Consider the following 19,399-nt stretch of genomic DNA (forward strand, 5'->3'; position numbering starts at 1 on the left):
GATTGACTTACCCATTTGTAATATAGTTAGTTTCATTTGTTAATATTTACACTCCATTTGGGGCCCCTTTCCTCTGATATCCTGGTAATTCAAAATTTTTTTATTGTTTGGGTATATCAAACATTACTGTGGTGCTAAGAGTACAGAGCTACATGCTCCTTCTTCATACCTGTTTCCATGTCCCTCTTTCCCACCCACTCTATAGAAAAGCAGTCACTTTAATTTCTAATATATTGTTACTGTATCTCTTTTGGATAAATAAGCAGATACATGTATACTTTATTTTCTTTCTCACATGAAGAATGGCATATTATGGATACACTTTTATACTTTGTTCCTTACATTTAACAATATATTCTGGAAATCAGTCTAGACAAGCCCATAGAGATTTTCTTTCTCCTTTTTATAGCAGCATAGTACCCCATTGCTCATGTGTACCATAGTTTATCCATTCTCCTGTACAGGGGCATACAGGTTATTTCTAATATATTCCAGTATAAATAATGCTGCAATAGATAACCATGCAATTTTTTTCACATTATTGGAAGGGGCAAGGTTAAAAAATGTGTACAAAGCCCTGTTATTTGCCTTCCTACCTGCAGTGAAAGAAAGGGTTGCCTGTTTTCCTATGGCCTTACCAACAGGGGCTATGACACATTTCTAAAATTTTGCCAGTCTTATGGATGCTAGATGATATCTTGATGTTGTCTTAATTTTCATTTCTGTAAATGTGAGTTTAAACATTTCTTCATATGTTTGAGGACGATTTTAATAACTTTGTGTAAATTGTATCTTCATTTTTTTCACGTTTTTGTCCTTCAGTTTTTATGAGAATTTCATTTACTAATTATTAGCTCTTTTTCCATGGTATATGTTTCAAATAGTTTCCTATGATTTTTCAGGTATCTCTTGCATTTGTTTAGGATTTTTTGTTTGTTTGTCTGTTTTTCTTTGCTCTGCAGAAGTTTTTATGTAGTCAAATTTATCAATTTTTGTTTTATTTTCTCTGGGTTTTGAGTCACAGAAAAGATTTTCCTATGCCCAGGCAAAAAAGGAATTCATTTATGCTTTTTGGTTTTTGGTTTTTGGTTTTCTTTGGTACGAGGGATCAAACTCGGGGACCTTGTGCTTGTGAGGCAGGCGGCGAAACCACTGAGCTAAATCCCTGGCCCCGTTTATGATTTTTTTCCCTAAGAACTGTATAGTTCTTTATACTTAAATCTTTTACAGCCTGTTCCCTGATCCCATTTAGTTTATTTTTGTATATGGCTTGAGATGCAGATCTAAGTTTTTACTTTTCCCGCTGATTACCCTGTTCTCCCAGCATCATATGTTGTATTAAAAAGTTTATCATTAACCCAGAGATTTGAGGTGCTAAATTTTCATATACATTTAGGTTTATATCTGGACTCTTAATCCTATCCTATTGGTCTATTTGTTATTTGCCTGTGCACAAGGACCATCCTGAATAATTACAGAGTGTTTATGGTATATTTTAATGTGAATTATTGTTTTTTCCTAGGGTTTCCCTGGCTAGCTTGTTTGTTTTTCCATGTATACCTTAATGTCAATTTCTATTACTCTGTGAAATAGTTTATTAGTGTTTTTACTAGGACAGTGAATTTACAAATTACCTTAGGTAGAACTAATTTGTAATATGAGTCATCGTATCCAAAAATAAAGGATGTCTTTTCATTCATTCACATGTGCTTTTGTGTCTTTCAGGGATGTTTTAAATTCTCATATAGATTTTTTGAAATTCTTCTTAAATTTATTTTAAAATATTTGATCTTTATTAAAATTATTTTAAATGGCATTTGCTCTCATGGTTTATTGTTTTGTATTTGAAAGCTATTGATTTTTATATATTAATTTTGTATCAGTAAATTCCTTTATGGTTTGAGTTTGTTTTATCACTGATCTCTGGGGTTTCCAGATATGTATTATGATATCATCTGCAAATAGAAATAGTGTTAGTACTTTACCTCTTCTTATGTCTCTTATTGATTTCCCTTGTCTCATTATATCTGTAATACCTCTGGTATAATGCTGAACAGAAATGGAGACAGCAGGTATCTTTCCTTGTCCCTGATCTTAGTAGAAATGCCACTAGTCTTTCCCTGTTTAATGAGATAGTGGCTTTAGGATTAAGGTGTATTTTATCATGTCTAAGAACTCATGTCTAGCTTTAAAAATTTTTTGTCATAGATTTTAAGTTTTGACAAGGGATTTTTAGCATCTATATACATAATTTCATTTTTTCCTTGTGTATGCTAATATGGTGAATTAAATTAATGGGTTTCCTAATCTTGAACCAGTCTTTCATTTGTGGAAGAAGTCCCTCTTGGTCATGGTATGTGCTTTTCTTAAGGTGATGTTAGATTCTGTCTCTTGTATTTTGTTTAGTATTTTTGCATTGATACTCACGAGCAATAGTTAGTTTGCAGTTTTCTTTCCCTGGGTTTTAGTGTGGCTTATCCGTGTTGTATATGCTTCACAGCAGGAAGTAAGAAGTTTTTCCTTCTAGGTGCATGGGAATGGTTTGTGCAGAGTGGGTCTCTCTGAAGGTTAGTGGAATGTGCCTCTCTGCTCTTGTGCTTTTTGTGGAGGAGCTGCTTGATAACATTTGTTTCTTTCATTAAAATCACCTATTTAAGCTGTTTAGTGGGATCAATTTTGTAACCTTAATTTCCTTAAGAAGTTATCCATTTCATCTACATTTTCAAATTCATTTGCATAGTTCTGCAAAGTATTCTCATGATTTTTAAAATTTCTTGTTTCGTTGGTTATTTCCCCCATGACATTTCTTATTTTCTGTATTTGTATTTTTGCTTCCTTTTTCTTGATCACTAGTTGTTTGTCTATTGTATTAATTTCCCCCAAATCAGGAATTATATTCATTAGGTTTACTGTTTTTCTATCATCTCCCTCATTAATTTAAGCTTGTCTCTTCATTATCTTCTTTCTTATATTTACTTTTTTGTTCTCTTTTTAGTTTTTATGAGTTGGGAATTATTAATTTATTGGTTTTTCTTCTTTATTTTTACTGATAAGATATTAGTGTAGCCAGGCATGGTGGCACACGCCTGTAATCCCAGTACTCAGGAGGTTGAGACAAGGAGGATCGCCGCTAGCTTGAGGCCAGCCTGGGCTACGTAGTGAGTTCAAGTTCAGCCTGAACCCCCTCCACACAAAAAAGTTAATGTAATGAATTTTTCTGATTATGGCTTTAAATGTATCTCAGAGAGTCTGATATGTATCGCTTTTGTTGTAATTTTTTTTTCTGGTACCGGGGATCAAACTCAGGGCCTTGCGCTTATAAGGCAAGCGCAGTGCCACTGAGCTAAATCCCAGGCCTGTAATTATTTTTTTTGTGCACTTCAATTTGTATTTCTTCTTTGACTTAATAGGGATATTAAATTTGCAGGTGGAAGTGCCTGTTCATTTTTTATTTTTGTTAATAATTGACACTTGTCTTACAATCAGAAAGTGGTTTTTGCAATATTTCTACATTAGCGAAACTATTGATTTTTTAATGGGATCAGTTATAAATGTGCTGAAGATTCTCGAGAAGAATGTGTTTATTACCAGGGTATAAAGTTCAACATATATCCATAAGGCATGATTAAATGTGTTGTTTAAACCTTCTTTCTCCTTACTTATTTTATTTTTCTAATGGTCATTGTTGCTATTATTGTAATACTGAGGCTTGAACCCAGGGCTTCCCATATGTTAGGCAAACACTACCATTGAGCTACATGCTAGCCCTTATCTTTTGTATACTTGATCTGCCTTATATGAGAATCGTATATTAAATGTCTTGTTATTAGTGTGTTTCTGTGTCTTTTTATATCTCTTTACAGTCTTTGTTTCTTAAAGGTTGTGGTTGTATTATTTGGCCTATAGATACTCGTGGGTGTTAGATCTTCTTCGTCCAAATCGTAGCTTTTAGCATTCAAGGTATCCTTTGTTGGTGTTTAATGCTTTGTGGTTTGAATTCTATGTGATCTGCCCCTGCTCTTTCTTTGTTTATTTACTGGTAGACCTTTGTCCATTCTGTTTATTTCTAGCTTTTCAGAATCACTGTATTTTAGGTATGCCTTTGGATACGGCATGTATTTGGGTTTTGTTATGGGAGCCAAATGGAAATCCTTTTTCATGTAGTAGGTGGATTAAGCCCATTTGTATTTATTGACATGACTGACTTGTTGACTTGAAACTCTAGTAATATTTTCTCTATGAAATGTATATTCTTTGCTTTTTAATGGACTTTTAAAACTTTTGGATTTAGAAAGATTTATATTTCCTAGTTATTTGTATATAAACTTCTTTAATGTCCTTCACATTCTGTTTTATTAACCCTTCACTTTCTGACATTTTAGTTTCTCTTTGGATCGTTTAATATTCACCTGTTGCTTGTACAATAATGAAAAATTTCCTCTTTTCCTTTCTCTTTATTTCCCATATTAGATGCATCATTTCTAAGTTTGTCGCAGTATATTTTTCCATTAATTACCCTTCCAGCCTAATTGATTACTTTGTTTTAGTCAGATATATATCTAAATTGTTTTAGATGCTTACTGTAAGCCCCTTTGCTGGAATTTCCTCAGTTATTACCTGGTTAAATTAAAGTTTACCTCTTCATAGAGTCCTCAAGAATGATTGATGAGTGTAGAATAATTCTTGCATGTTGAAAATAATTTTTCTGCAGCCTTGATATTTGAAGGAGGACTTGGCTAGATTTTAAAACCTTGGCTTAAAATTTCTTTCATTGATTTTATTAAAATATTTCTCCATAGTTTCATTTGTTGACTTTGAAAAGTGTGATACTGGTCTAAATTCTTTGCCTTTGTAAGTTTATTAACTTTTGTGTACCAAGGCCTTGAAGACTACCTTTGAAATCTAGTAGGTTACTAGGATGTGTCTCAGAGTTGATCATTCTGATTAATTTTCTTAGGTACCATATGAGTACTTTCATTTTAAGATTACTTCATTTTCTGTTTCTGGAAAGTTTTCATAGATTATAATTTTAAACATTAGCTGAAACTCTGATTGTACAAACATTATTTCTTTGTCTCCTATTTCTTGTTGCTTACCTTCATGTCCTTTTACTTCTTTAATGTCATTTCATTCTTTTGGTTGTGTGTATTTTTCTTCAGTGCTCTTTGTTTTCATCTTACTCTTTCTCCTTTGGGCATCCAATAATTTCTTTTTCATTTCTGAGGTAATTTTGTCTTTTCTTTTCATTACTTTCTGGAACTTACTCAACTCTCTTTTCTTTTCTCCCTGTTTCTATCCTTTCAGTATTTATTATAAAATTTCTAATTCTGGGTGTTTTTTTTTCATATCCTCAAATGCTTGGATAATATGTTTAATTATGTTTGGAGTGTTATGATTCTTTTTAAATTCATGGTTGTTTTCCAAGAAAGAAATTTTTATGGCATAGGGTATTTTTGTTTTGTTTTGTTTTTTTAAGATTCATAGTCTGGGGCAATTGTGGCAAACCAGCGAGCTGTTTGTTATCATTGAAAGCTCTATAGGTTTACTGTCACTGGTCTAAGGGGCACTTTCTTCTGTTAGTGGGAAGAGTCCAGGCAGCAGTTTGTTTATTTGGGGTGACTGATGGAGAGGGACAGTCCTCCTACACTGTGGGCCTCCTGTGACTTGCAGGCCTCTGAATGTTTCTCTTTTTATTCTTTTTACCTTCACCACTCAGTTGCCACAGAGTGCTCCTCCCTTTTCATCTTTTTCTTCCCCAGGATTCAGTTTTCAAGAGTGCCTATTTAAACTATCTGCTTCATTGTGTGGGCTTTGACATCCCTTCCCTGTACCTGTGCCCTGGTGAGTACAGGCACTTCCCATAGTTTTCATCCTGTGGGGGTCATATTAGGCCACTCTTAGGCCAGGGGCCCCTTTTCTGGGTTCTTCGCAGTTGTTCTCCTTCAGCCCATGCTGTTGCAGGGAGGATGAGGGGGGCTGTCTTGCTGGGATTTGATGATGATCTCTTCTGCTTGATTTGTGTTCAGGTTTCAGCATACCTTGTCTTTTTTAATTATCCCAAGAATGTGGCTGAATGCTTTGTTTAATGTCCTTTGGTAAGGACTGTAGGGAGGTCAGCAGGCTACCCAACTGCCCTCATCTCCACCTCCTGGAAGTCAGGCTTTACCCCAAGAAATTATTTTAATGGTTCAGAGTTTAACACATTTTATTTTAATTTTTAAGTGTCTGTTTTAAGGTATGTTAGAGAACGGTAAAACTAGTTCTCTAAATCCATGATAAAAAGGTTTCAACATTGAATAGATCCATTACATTAAAAATTCAATTCAGAAAATATTAAGTAAATAATGCAGATAATAAGCAAACTTATCCAAATTCATATTTGGCAAAGAGAGTAGCAAGTGACTCTAGAAGGGATGATGTCAATAGATCGTGGCAGAAGAGTTTTTGAATTGTGAGATGAAAAGCAGCAGACCTTGCTGGTGGCTACCAGGGTTCTCCTGGGGATGCTGCCACCAGGCCAGAGGTGGAGTGGGTGACTCTTTACAAAGGCTGTTCTGCCGCCAGAACCCTGTGTTAGTCAATTCATTGTGACTCTAGAAATACACCAAGTCTTGGGACTTGGGGACAGAATACGTTTTTTCTTTCCAATTGGAGGATTAGTTTACTAATTACCTTCTTTAATTCTTGTGGAAACAAAAACTAAATGCCATCTTTCCCAAAAGTTACCTGTTATGGACTGTGCAGATTTTGAAATCAATAAAATTAATTTGCTCTTCAGTGCCAGTAAGACAGAATTATTCACATGTGAATTATTCATGTTGTGTTAAGAAAGTATGTGATTCAGCACTAAGCAAAATATGTTGAAGCATATAACTAGCTTCTTGAACAAAATTTATAGGTTTATATATTTTCAATAAACTAGTCAGAATAGTTTATTCTAAGAGTTTCAGCCAAAATTGTTTAAAATGACTATTTTAAATTTATAAAGTTAAGTAACTATCAGACAGTGCTAGAAATAATGAGGTTAAATGTAATTGATGGTTGTTGTTCCTGAACTGATAAAGTTTAAAGTTATCTCCTCAAAAATCCTATAAAGTTTTCCAGCTCCACAGGGCTTTATATTTGGAGCTTGAGTTTTCTGAAAGCAAATTCAATTAGAATGTTACATGCTTTATGAGGTGTCTAATGTGATACTGTGTTTTCTTCAGAAACGGGCATGCAGGACATCAGAAGCCAATGGACATGAGCGAGGCAACCATCAGGTGAACACGAGTGTCCTGGGGGCCTGGAGTACAGAGGACACGGAGCCTCTTCCGAGAGGCTGCCCCCCTGCTCCATGGCCCCTGGTATGTATGTTCCTGTTACCACCAAACCTGTTGTGAACCCTTTTAAATATTTTAAAAATATTATGAATAAATAGTCATTGTTCTGATACATCTGTGCCTGTGCTTTGTTAAATAGATTCCTCAAAACGGTGGAAGGAACACAATTCAGCCTTGCCCGAGATGTATTGCTGGGGAATCAGTAAGTGCATTAACCATCTTGCAGTGACATAAAAGATAGACTTCTTTTTAAATATTAGATCCATAAAACAAAGTTAATAAAAATTGTAATTACATTTCTAAGGAATGAGTAATGTAAATAAAGGTAAAGATTGATTTGAGCTTTGCTTAACATTCTATGGGAATACACATTAGTTTGTTTCCAGCTTCAGATCAGAAATAGAAATTGTAAATAAATACATCTAATATTCTTTCTAAAAAGTGATTTTTAGGAAGGGAAGAGAGCAATGTACTTGGCTAGAAAAGAGAACCATATAAGGACATCTTAGAGAAAAGACCAGACCTTATTCAATTACTCAACATTATTTTTGTATTTTTTCTATTTAAGTTTTCTTTGCATGTTTCCACAAACATCACATAAATAATAGATTTTGGAAGGAAACAATGTTCACACTATCAATTCAGTGTAAAGGGAGGTAAAAAAAAATTGCCAGAGTCAATTCTCAGTCTCCTCTATGGGGCAGAATATCATAAAGTATATATTAGCATAATAATACCTTTGTTATTAATTTTGAACTTACTCTAAGAACAAGATAATATTTTTTTGATAACCTCTGTAATTCTTGGGGTTTTTTATGTTAAAGCTGAAATCTTAATATTGCAATAAAATAGAATTGTATTTAAATTCCACATAGAAACCAAGCATTAGGATGTGTGTGTGTGTATATGTGTGTGTATGGTCCTGAGATTGACCCCTAAAGATATTCAGACTATATTGCTCTGTTTTTGATAAGCTGAAGATTGAGTCTATAACTTATAGCGACCTTCAGTGGACATATTGCAAGCTACTGTGATTTTACTATGATAGGCACCTAATCCTATCCTGAATGACTAACACCATGACATCTGTCATTCATGTAAACCTTATTTTCTGAAGTTATCAAACAAATATGAAAATAAAGTTGAATGCTCCATGAAGGTATACTTTGCTGCTTTATGTATGCTATCATCAGAAAAAAATTCCACAAGTTATATAACATTCTGTGGTATAATTCTGAACAGTACTAAAATTAAAGATCCAGCTATTTGAATTTAGTATATTTAGCTGCCAGTTGTACCCTGAAATACAAATACTGTAAGTAATACTTGAGAAAGATGGCCCTGTTACAGTTTAATTACCTATTTGCTAGTGTCTGACTGGTGCCCTTTTCTTCTCTCCTTCCTTCCTTCTGTCCTTCCTGCCTTCCTGCCTTTCTTCCTTAATTTTTTTTTTTGGTATTAGGATTGAATCCAGGGTTTTACACTGAGCTCATTTTGAGACAGGGTCTCATTAAGTTGTCCAGCCTGGGCTTGAACTTGTGATCCTCTTGCCTCAGCCTCCTGGAGTGCTGGGATTACAGGCCTGTGCCACCACACCTGGCTATGGTACCCTTACTTGTCCCTACACCATTTCAATGGAATATATCTTTCAGATTCTCCCATCTGTTGGAGGCAAACACTTCGAATGTAATGTGAATTTCTAATGCTCTGAGAGGTTGTGTTCTGGCATGAGTGGCTTAGAGGAAAAAAATAATATTTAGCTCAAGCAACTGATTGGATCATTTTGGCTAATATTCTGTTTGAACAACAGTACCTATTTGATTAGGGTTTTTCCTTCCTTTGTAATTCCCCAAGCTTGCCTCTGTTAGTTTCATAGGAAATGAATCTATGAGCAGAAAACCTACATTGATATGTAAATATCATTTTTTTGTTAATGCTCAATATTCTTTTCATCTAAATTTCAGAAACTGACTTTAAAAAGTCAGTTTTCTTTTATTTGTAGTTATTCTCAATAAAATTTCACCCAGCCTTAGGCGTTTTAATATTTACACCTACTATTTCTAAAAGTCTTATGTAAATAAAGATTGAAATGTGAATTTGAAAAGTCACACTTCTTGATATTTGAACAGACTATAGCTGCGTATATCTTCTTTTTCTAATAATATGGCTAGTTTCTCTCCTAAGCTTTTAAAATAATAAGACACTATTTTTATATTCTAAAACATCAAAGGTTCAGTGTTAAATAAAAAGCAAATAGTATTTTTAGAAATGCAAGATCCCAGGGAGTAGTACTTAACAATAAGTCACCCATGGGCAACAATTCCAAATTTCAGAAGACTTTATTAAATTCAAGGTTCCATTCACAATTGCTTGCCCATTTGCACATAAGCGTGCCTCCTCCTCCCCAGTAGTTCCTAGGTGACTCAGAATGGCTTCCTTGGATCAAAGAGAAGCAAAGGTTATGTCAGTGGAAGTTGTACAGAATTCCTAACCGGAGACTTGCATGTGATTCTCAGTGTATTTGGGGGCTTCTTCCCAGTAAGCTCCTTGGTATCCTGATCCTAGTCTAGTGTATCTCTGACCTCAAGGGGATATCAGCAGATCTGATCAGATCTGCTCTGAATTCTCCGTAATGCTGTCTCAGCTAGACGCCTGAGTTCCTGTGGTTTTTCTATTCCTTATTTTTAATCATTGAGTCATTTTTTACATATGCAAGGACCTTTTTTGTTGACCTTCTCAAACTCATTTTCCAAGTTTTCATTTCAATCTCTTCTATTTGATCCATTCTAGCTCATTGTTACAATGGTTTTTATTTCAGGAATCCTTGAAATGGTTTTGTACAGTAATTGCTGTCATGGTTCAACTCATGGTACTTGTGATTGTATAGGAACTGTCCTTTTAGCTCATGTGACCGACAATCAGAATGAATATGGGGGAATGTGGTTTATAGCATTTGGATGTGTGTTCCCACACATGGCCAGGCTGTGTGCTCACTGCCTGCACTGTCCAGTGCTACAGGTCTCGGAGCAGTGTGGGTAAGGGCTGTCACCAGCAGACTTCCCTTCCTTCCTTAAATGCCCCTGAAGCTGGACTATTGCCAGAGCAGAGGTTTCCTCTGGTGTCGGCTGAGCTATGGAAATTATGCTAATTCAGACCAATTAAACAAAACCTAACAAAGCTGCCAAAGGTCTCCAAAATAATCAAAAGAAGATTATTAATTCTGCTTATAAGGCAGAAAACTGTAGTAAGAAATGACTTGGGATGCATGTTGAATGGAGAGATAATACTTTTTCAGTACTGTGTTGTCCAAGTAGCATCTGATCTCTGACATTCTGTAGCACCTCAGCACTGTAATTCTTTAGTAGGGGGCACACTTCATGCATGCGCATGTGTGTATGTGTATGTGTGTGTCACTGAGGAATGAATCAGGACCTTTTTCTCTGAGCTACATCCTCAACCTTTTTTTGTTTTGAGATAGGGTCTCATTAAGTTGCCCAGGATAAGCTTGAGTTTGAAAACATCCTGCCTCAGCCACTGAGAGTGCTGGGGTTACAAGCATGAGCTACCCACTCTGGGATTTCTTTCGGTCAGCAGGATCGTCAGTTATCAGGTTTTTTTCTCAACAATGTTACCCATTTTGTCCCCACCCACCCATCCACCCGTTCCAAAATCAGATGGCCCAGCTTCTGATTTCTGGGTACATTCAGCCAGTGTGAAGTGCTAGTGGAACACTGGAGTGTGGGGAAGATGAGGAGGCTGGGGCATTTCTCCCCTTTCTCTACTGGAGCTTCCCTCGGTCCTCTCTCCAGGAACCCCACTTCTGGAGGACGTCCTACTTCGGTCCCAACTCTTGCTGGCAGCACCGACTGCTGCCCTTGTAGCACACTGCCTCCTCCCTTTGCCCTTAATAGGGTGGTGAAGAGTTGGTTGACTCACCTTCCCCTGTGGGGCTTCTCATCTCTTCCATCATTTGTACGGTCAAATGCTGTTGGAAACATCTGGTGTGAGTCTTAATTGTGACATGCCAACTTGACTAGAGTAAGAATCACCTAGCAGACTAATGAAGCCGTGGGTGTGTCTGTGGGTGACTGACATTTAGGCCACAGACAGGAGGGAAGACCCACCCCAAATTTGGGTGGCATCAGCCAAAAGGCCTGTGGCCTGAATAGAATAAAAAGAGAAAGAAGAAGGAAGTCTTCCCTTTTCTTTTTCTGCAGAGCTCCAGTCTTTGCTATTGGCTTTGGAGGTTCCTTCAATTCCTTCAGGCTTCCAGGGAAAACCCTTCAGCTTCCTGACACAGACTTGCACCAGACTCTGCAGTGAGCTGCAGGCTTTGACTGGATCCTCAGGCTCTCCAGCATGCAGACATTCTTCTACCCCTGATTCCACAGACATTGTAAGCCTGCCTGGTAAACCCGTTGTTTTTATATTAAATTTGTTCCTCCAGTGAACCCTAACTTATATACCTGAATTGGCTTCTATTTTCTGACTGAACCTTGGCTAAGCTAGTCAGCTAGTGAAGGGGCAGATTTTCCTGGGGGACAAAGAGATTGCTATCAAATGTAGGCCTCTAGGTCTTATCATCCAACACCAAGGCTTAGGTTCAGTAAGCTTGGTATTTTGGAGTGCTGGCATCCTAGTTATGAGTCATGCTGGGGTGGAGGAGATAAGTTAGGCCTTCATCGTTGTGGTCACTATTCTCCTTTGCTGTCTTTTATCAAAATTATTACTCACACTAGTAGTGAGTTGCCATATAAGAGCCACCATGCAGCCAGGCATGGTGGCACATGCCTATAATCCCAAGATGCTGGAAGAATGATGCAGGAAGATCTAAAGTTCAAGCCTAGCCTGGGCAACTTAGTGACTTAGCAAAACCTATGTCTCAAAATAAAAAATAGAAAAGGGCTAGGGATGTAGCTCAGCACGAAGGCTCTGGGCTCAATTCCCAGTACTGAAAAAAAGCCAACATGCAAAACATGTTTCTTTTGGAACCCTCTCCCCAGATTGAATTTGGGTACTAGCCTATTTGTTAGCATTATGAATTTTTTTCTCATTTAAGTGGCAATACTAAGGGAGTAGTCTTAACTTCTGTACTATTAATGTTTTGACACTTACCTCCATTGTCTGACACGTGTGTGTGTGTTGTGCATGTGCATGGTGTGTGTATGTGTGGTGTGTGTATTGTATATGTATGTGCATGTGTAGTTTGGTGCATGTGTAGTTTGGTGTATGTGTGTTTTAGTGCATGTGTGTGGTGTGAGCGCAGGTTTGTGTATTTGTGTATGGTATGTGTGTGTGGAGAGAGGCAGGTAGGCAATGTGAGAGTAGAAACAGGGCCAGGGTTGGGGAGGCTTTTGTTCTGAACCTGCTGTTGGTTCAGCTTTCCCTTGTGGGTACAGGCGAAGAAACCAAAGTATGATTTTTTTTTTATTCTGAATGGGTCCCTTTTATTCCTTTGTACTCCATTTTATCTCCAAATGAGTGACCTTTAAAATATTTGAGTTTATTTTATTTACATATCTAAATTATTTCCTCCATCTATATCATCTACAAGTGCCATGCTGAAACAGGAACTGTCCAGATGCTGGTGATTCCTGCCTTCCTCCTGTGCTGCAGAGAAATGCTGCCTACGTTTGAGGCAGCAGGTCTGAGTGTCAAGCCAGGGACAGAGGCCAGGGATGAAAATGTAGCATTCTGACATAGATTAGCAAATATCAATGAACAGTAGTTCATTGTTTGTATCTCTTTTAGCAACAGCTAGTTCTTGTCAGTCCTTTATTCTTATGTCCTGAGAGCAGAAACACAATCATGGAGAGATCAGCAGGAGTTTCATTGATCATTTTGTAAGAATCAAATTGCGCTCCATGCATTTTCCCCCTAGTTCATCAGTCTATGCCCATCAATTTGCAGATAAGGAAGACGAAGTCCATGGCATTCAGTGATTGGTCTGCCAGTGGTCCACAGGGAGCCAGGGGCTCAAGCTCTCCTCTCCTTTTGGCTGGCCTGTTACTTGCAGCCAGTGTGCCAGCATCATTCACAACTAGTGTGCTGCGACCTGTCACACACTTTGAAAAGATTGGCAGTGATATCATGGGTCTTTGTGGACTTCATTTCTAGACCAGTGAAACGTTCTTGGCAAATATACAGGCTGATTTATTCAAACTTTGAGAGAATAAGCTGGCCGAGAGAGGAATTTGGCTATTTCAGGATTGCCAAAGATAAACCCCATGGAGGAGTTGAATAGGCCACTGAAATCTTCAGATTTTGCTTCTGACAGCACCTAGCATGAGTGCTTTCTCTGGAATACAGCTACCAGAAAATGACTACAAAATATTAGCTGTGTTCCAGGTTCCAGGTTCCAAAGATGCTAAGGGGCTTTAGGTGACTAGAAGAACCTACAGACATGTTAGAATGAGCTAATGTAGAAATATCCCCCTCTTGCTACAGAGAAGTAGGGTTAAAAGGTCATGAAAAATTAAATGCATAGTTAACCATATGATAAATGAGGAGAGAAAGCAAAAGCAGAGCAGTAGGTATAAACACATTCCTTAGTGATTATTACAGGGTCTTAGCCTTTATTTGGGCCCTAGAATGGGCCTGGGGCCCAGGGACTGGAATTCCAATATCGAGAGATATTCTAATAGATATGTGGTAGCTAAGATTTGGGCCCTTACATAAAGTTCAGATATTTGAAGATCTGACTGTACCTTAAAAGGAGATTAGAAATTAAAACACCAAGCAATGTCAGGTACAGGCTTATTCTGTCTCAGTGGTACAGGAACCAAAAGCCAAAGCATCAACATAAAAATAGATCTGGGCCATTGAAGTCTAAGGATTGGATAGAAGTAAATGCAATTATCTTATAGGCATACTTCTACCATCTAGTATTTACAGGATTCGGAGACAGACAGCCTCACTGAGGATATAATCACAGAAAAAATTGGAGCCACATAAATCTATATTGAGAGGGAAATCAGGAAGTATAGCAAACAAGAAAATATAAATACCCCAGGTCTGAAATAATAGATCTAAAGTTCACCATAAAGTATTTTACATTTTAAAATACGATTAAAGAAGAAACAGAGCCATAATTAAAGAAGGCAATATGAAAAGAATTGGAAGGTTTAAACAAATTCCTAGAAGTCAATGATATGGTCATTGAAGTTAAAAATGAAACTCAGATTAGACAGTTATATATAGAAGTAGTGAATTAGAAGATAGTTCTGAGAGGGAGGGAGGGAGACGGGGAAAGGGAAGAAGGAAGGAGGGAAGGGGAGACTGAGACAGAGAGAGAGAACACTAGGAATTCTAGAAGAAAGAATAAGGAAGTCCATAGGAAACCCAGAAGGAAGGAATGTAGAGTGTATTAGAAAAAATAATTGGAAAGGTCATGTCTGTGAATTTTCCAGAATTGAAGAAAGGCCTGTGCAGCCAAGCAATTTTAAAGTAAAAGAACATAGAACATAGGCCAGGGATTTAGCTCAGTGGTTCTGGCGCCTGCTGCGCAAGCACAAGGTCCTGAGTTCCATCCCCGGTACCAAAAAAGTTAAAGAAATAAAAAAAATAAAGTAGAAGAACAAAGTGACAGATTCTCTATCAAATGCATTACAAAATTGTTATAATTAACACAATATTATTGGCCCAGGGACAGAGAAATAGACCAATGAAACAATTTTGAGATCTTTAAACATGAATATATGGCAGTTTGAAGGTATTACAAATCAGTTGGGAATGACAAGGTATATTATAAATTGTACTAGGACCCTTGGCTAACCATTTATGAGGAAAAATAAAATTAGGTCTTACTATCCACACAGCTCAGTTGTAGGAGATACAGGAAAGGTTAACCTGAATATGCCAAAAGGAAAGAAAGAACAAAAACCTATTACACCTTTAGCAGAAAATGTAGAAAATACATACATTAGGATTCCATTACATATCAAAAGTCTGCATCATTAAGAAGAGGCCATAAAGCAGAAAGGCATTTGCATTGCACAAAATAGATCAGTATCTTTATACAAATTCAGTGTCCAGTAGACGAATGGGCAAAGAATACAAACTGGCAATTCAGAGAAGAGGAAAGCCAAATAGCTAATAAATATAAGTAGATGCTCAATCTCACTACTAATTTAAGAGCCTGCAAATTAAATTATCAAATTACCAAAAGTAGGGGCCGGGGATTTAGCTCAGTGGTTCTGCCACCTGCCCAGCAAGCACAAGGACCCAACCGAGTTCGATCCCCAGTATCAAAGAAAAAAAATTAGCAAAAATTAAAATGTCCAGTAATATATATAGTGAGTATGTGGAGTTACAGGATCTGCTCACTTCCTTGGATACTTTAATTGGCAGTATAAATTTGGAGTATAAATTGGCACAGTGTCAGAGAACAAATACCTAGGGAAGTTTTTGGAGAGTGTTCTCACTGCCCTAAAAGATACAGTTCAGTGCCCCAGTAGAAGTCCAGGAAAAGGTATTGTGGCTCATTTAGGAGATCAAAGTGCTACAGAAGCCAGGGAAGGGAGCACCTGAACCTGATGACAGGCTGGGAAAGGCCTGACAGGGAGGTGTCTTGGGTGGGCTACAATAGAATAAGGTCCCAGGCAGCAAGAACAGCATGAGGTCAGAATGTTCCAGACCTGCAGACTGTTTTTCAACAAATTTGAAAAGCTTCTGGCCACTATTCAAGTATTTCTTTGCCCCTTCCTCTCTGTCCTTTCCCTCTGAGACTAGTATACTTCATGGTGTTCCACAAGTGTCTAAAGCTGTGTTCATTTTTCTTCACTCTTTTTTTACTTCTTCATTCTTCTCTTTCTGTTCCTCAAACTAGATCATCTCAATTCACTTCTGTTCACTGGTTCTTCCTTCAGCCTGCTTAAATCTGCTGGTGAATTTTTTAATTTCAGTATTATATTTCTCTAGATTTTCTGTCTTGTGTGTATGTGTGATTCCTTCATTGATATTCTCTATTTGGCAAGATACCTTTCTCCTGCTTTCTGTTAGTTCTTAATCATGGTTTCCTTTTGTTCTTGGAACATAATTAAAGTAGCTGATTTAAAGTCTTTGTCTAGTAAGTCCAGTGTCTAGATTTTCTCTTGTGTTTGCCCCTCCAGATCTATGTTCCATCTTTTGCTGCCTTCTGCCCTCGATGCCAGCCTGTGTAGTCCACATCAGCAGGGTGCTTGAGCTTTTTGACATGCCTTTGGGTTTAGCCATTGGAGCAGGCAGCAAGAGACTGGAGAGGCAGAAAGGGTAAGGTACTTATGGGTCCCCTGGTCAATGTCAGTGTTCTTTCCATAAGCCAGAAATTCATAACATATTCTCCTTCTGGGTTTTGGGACTGCTTCCTCCTCTTAACCCTTTAGTCTAGCCTTACATGGTCCTTTGCAGCTCCCTTGTACAGCTTTGTAACTAATCCCTTTTTGAATTTTATTCTCACATACCACCTACTTCCCATTGATGCTAATTGATGCAGAAGGATATAAGCTCTTTTAGAGGAGCGATTACTTCCAAGAAGAAAGGTAGGAAGGTGGGGCAAGTGTGCAAGGCATGTTAAATTTGCATGGGACATACATAAGAATTCTTCATTATACAAAGAGTCATGCAAGTGAAATAAGATTGAGTATCTTAGAAGTCGTAGCTTTCATTGTAGGCCTTTGAAGAAACTCAGCCTTTGTGAAAGGACCTTGTTTTATAGAAGTAAAGATGAATCTGCTCTTAAAGATGATTCCTCAGGCAATGTCAGGAATCATAGACATCTCTACCTCACAAAGGGCTGCTGCTATTATGTCACAGTTATTCAAGGACAGGCAGAGAGCTACCTTCAAAGCCAGAATTCTGCACATTAATGAAAAATGCTTTTCACCAAAAGGCAAAATGTTATGTGGCAAAGTCTCTCTTCCCCCACTATGCACAGATTGCATCACAACTAGATTTATTGCAGATGAAAGTATCAGTATGGTGTTTCATGTAACAACTTCAAATGGAGTGAGGTATGGACCTTGTGGACCTTCTGGCTCTGCCAGTCCCTCAGACAGTAGAGTCCAGTGGGGCAGGTTTCTACTGTACAAAGCAAAGTGGAAAATTTTAAAAGGGACATGAGTTGTGACAAGTGCCCTGTAAGGGGATGGTTATAGCAAGAAGTTGAAAGGACCATAAGACTGTGTGTAGACTTGTCCCTTGAGAAAACAGTGAAGAATGTGTTTTGGGGTTTTTTTGGTACCAGGGATTGAACTCGGGACCTTGCACTTTCGAGACAGGTGGCTGCACCACTGAGCTAAATCCCCGGCCCTGAAGAATGTGTTTTGCAGCAAACACAGAAACAGCCAGCCCTGTGTCCTTTTCAAATCTAGTATCAGAAGCAAATAAAGACTCCTTCAAAAAAGTATTTATCTCTTTCTGGTTGAAAAAATACTGGAATTGTGTTTTACCACACTGCTGCTTGTCAGTTGCTTTTCAAGTCTAACCAAACAGGAAACAGCGTTTTATTCGTGTATAATAAGGCTTACAATCAAGTCACAGTGATCCCTGCTCTTTGCCCAAGTTTGTCAAATTATAGAACCAGTGCCCAGTCAGTCATCATCAAATGTGCTTCTAGTGGCTGCTATGTGTCCTCTGTAAGTCCCAGTGTCCCAGGACTTCAGATCTCACTAGACCGTGCCTACATAGGTCAGGGACATACCAGGATTCTCTTTGCATATCACTCTGGGCCGTGGGTTTTAACAGACAGTGACACACTGGAATGTATGTAGGAGAGTGAATAAATTGACATGAGGGCTTGATATCTTGTCAGAAAGCAGAACATAGGGGAGAAGGTTTAAACAACCTATTTCTAAAAGTTGTGTTTTTTTTGTACCGGGGATCGAACTCGGGTCCTTGCACTTGCGCAGCAGGCGATGAAACCACTGAGCTAAATCCCCGGCCCAACCTATTTCTAAAAGTTATTCCTCTAGCACTCAGTCTTCATGATGATGTGTTTATCTGTCTTAATCCCTAGGTCTTTTCATTCTGCCTCCAGCATGTTTTTCAAATGTACCTCCTGGAAGAGGGAGAGGGCAGGAGATGTCTCAGTAAATACCTTTGGAATTAAAAAACATAAAAGATTTTGTTTATAGGTCCATGTGATAGTGATGACAAGGTTATTGAGGATGAAATTAATTTTAAAAAATCATCCCTCCTCACTTGTCCCTTGAAACTTGTACCCTAACAGAGCCCCTTGGCAGTGGCAGAAGTCTCCTGGCAGAGGCCAGGGCATGTGCATTTGCTCCCAGCCTCCTGGATGCTTTGATGTCCATTGGCTTGTGGATGACCTTGAGAACTGCAGGAAAGAAACATATTTCCTTCTGTAAGGGGGTATCTAATCTGTTCCATGTAGAATTCCAGGACAACTATAGAAAGCCCTCTATGAGTAAATTCAGCACCTGTGTTTGTCGTGATATGCATTGCCCTCACAGCCTCAGCCTGACCTTTCACACACATCCCCTTGCCTGTCCATGTGCTGCTTGGATCCTAGCTTCTGTCATCACAGTGGCTTTTCCAGATCTGAAACATTCTGATCTCATGCTGTTTCTGCTGCCTGGGACCTTATTCTATTGTGGCCCACCCAAGACACCTCCTGGCTTTCCCAGCCTGTCATCAGGTTCAGGTGCTCCCTTACCTGGCTCCTGTAGCACTTTGATCCCTTAAATGAGCCATCAATGTGAAATGAGTTTGCTGCCTCCTACTAGTCTGTCCATGCATGGCCCGAGTCTCTCCTGTCAGGTTCCCATGGCTCCGGGCTGCATTCACCTTCTGGGAAACACATGCCATCGTAGACTGGACTGTTTTGTCTTCATACCACCTAGCCTGTTCCACCCTTCTTAGGGCCTCTGCCAGCCCAGGAATCCTGTTGCTGTTCTAAGTAGTCCTTGTAGCCAGGGGTGCCATCCTGCTTCTGCCATGGGCCCAGAACCACACTGCTGTGTGCTGGTGTTCGTGGCCACGTGGGACAGAGATTTCTAGATGCTGATGAGACCTCTTACTGCACAGCACTGTGGTGTTTGGCCAACTGTCCATCCCACCCATCTGGTTCTATTTCCGCA

The 19,399-nt window shown here is 38.4% G+C and overlaps 1 protein-coding gene across 11 annotated transcripts in view; it reads left to right on the plus strand.

Moving 5' to 3' along the window:
- Positions 1 to 19,399, plus strand: part of CUNH10orf143 (chromosome unknown C10orf143 homolog) — a 71,771-nt gene that overhangs the window by 27,785 nt on the left and 24,587 nt on the right. For 6 of the 11 annotated variants that reach the window (XR_015440421.1, XR_015440422.1, XR_015440423.1 and 3 more), the window contains exons 2-3: positions 7,209 to 7,346; positions 7,462 to 7,524. Coding sequence is in view for 4 of the 11 variants with exons in the window: in XM_087185143.1 (XP_087041269.1) it covers positions 7,209 to 7,346; positions 7,462 to 7,524 (201 nt within the window). In the remaining 7 variants the exon portion in view is untranslated. Of the gene's footprint in view, positions 1 to 7,208; positions 7,347 to 7,461; positions 7,525 to 11,539; positions 11,719 to 16,432; positions 19,395 to 19,399 lie in introns of those variants that run through there. The other 5 variants (XR_015440425.1, XR_015440424.1, XR_015440426.1 and 2 more) reach the window with 3 other exon arrangements.

This window comes from Heterocephalus glaber, unplaced genomic scaffold (genome assembly GCF_053883595.1).
Source record: "Heterocephalus glaber isolate CG9 unplaced genomic scaffold, H.glaber_assembly_v1.0 deba00001497, whole genome shotgun sequence".
Classification (NCBI taxonomy): domain Eukaryota; kingdom Metazoa; phylum Chordata; class Mammalia; order Rodentia; family Bathyergidae; genus Heterocephalus; species Heterocephalus glaber.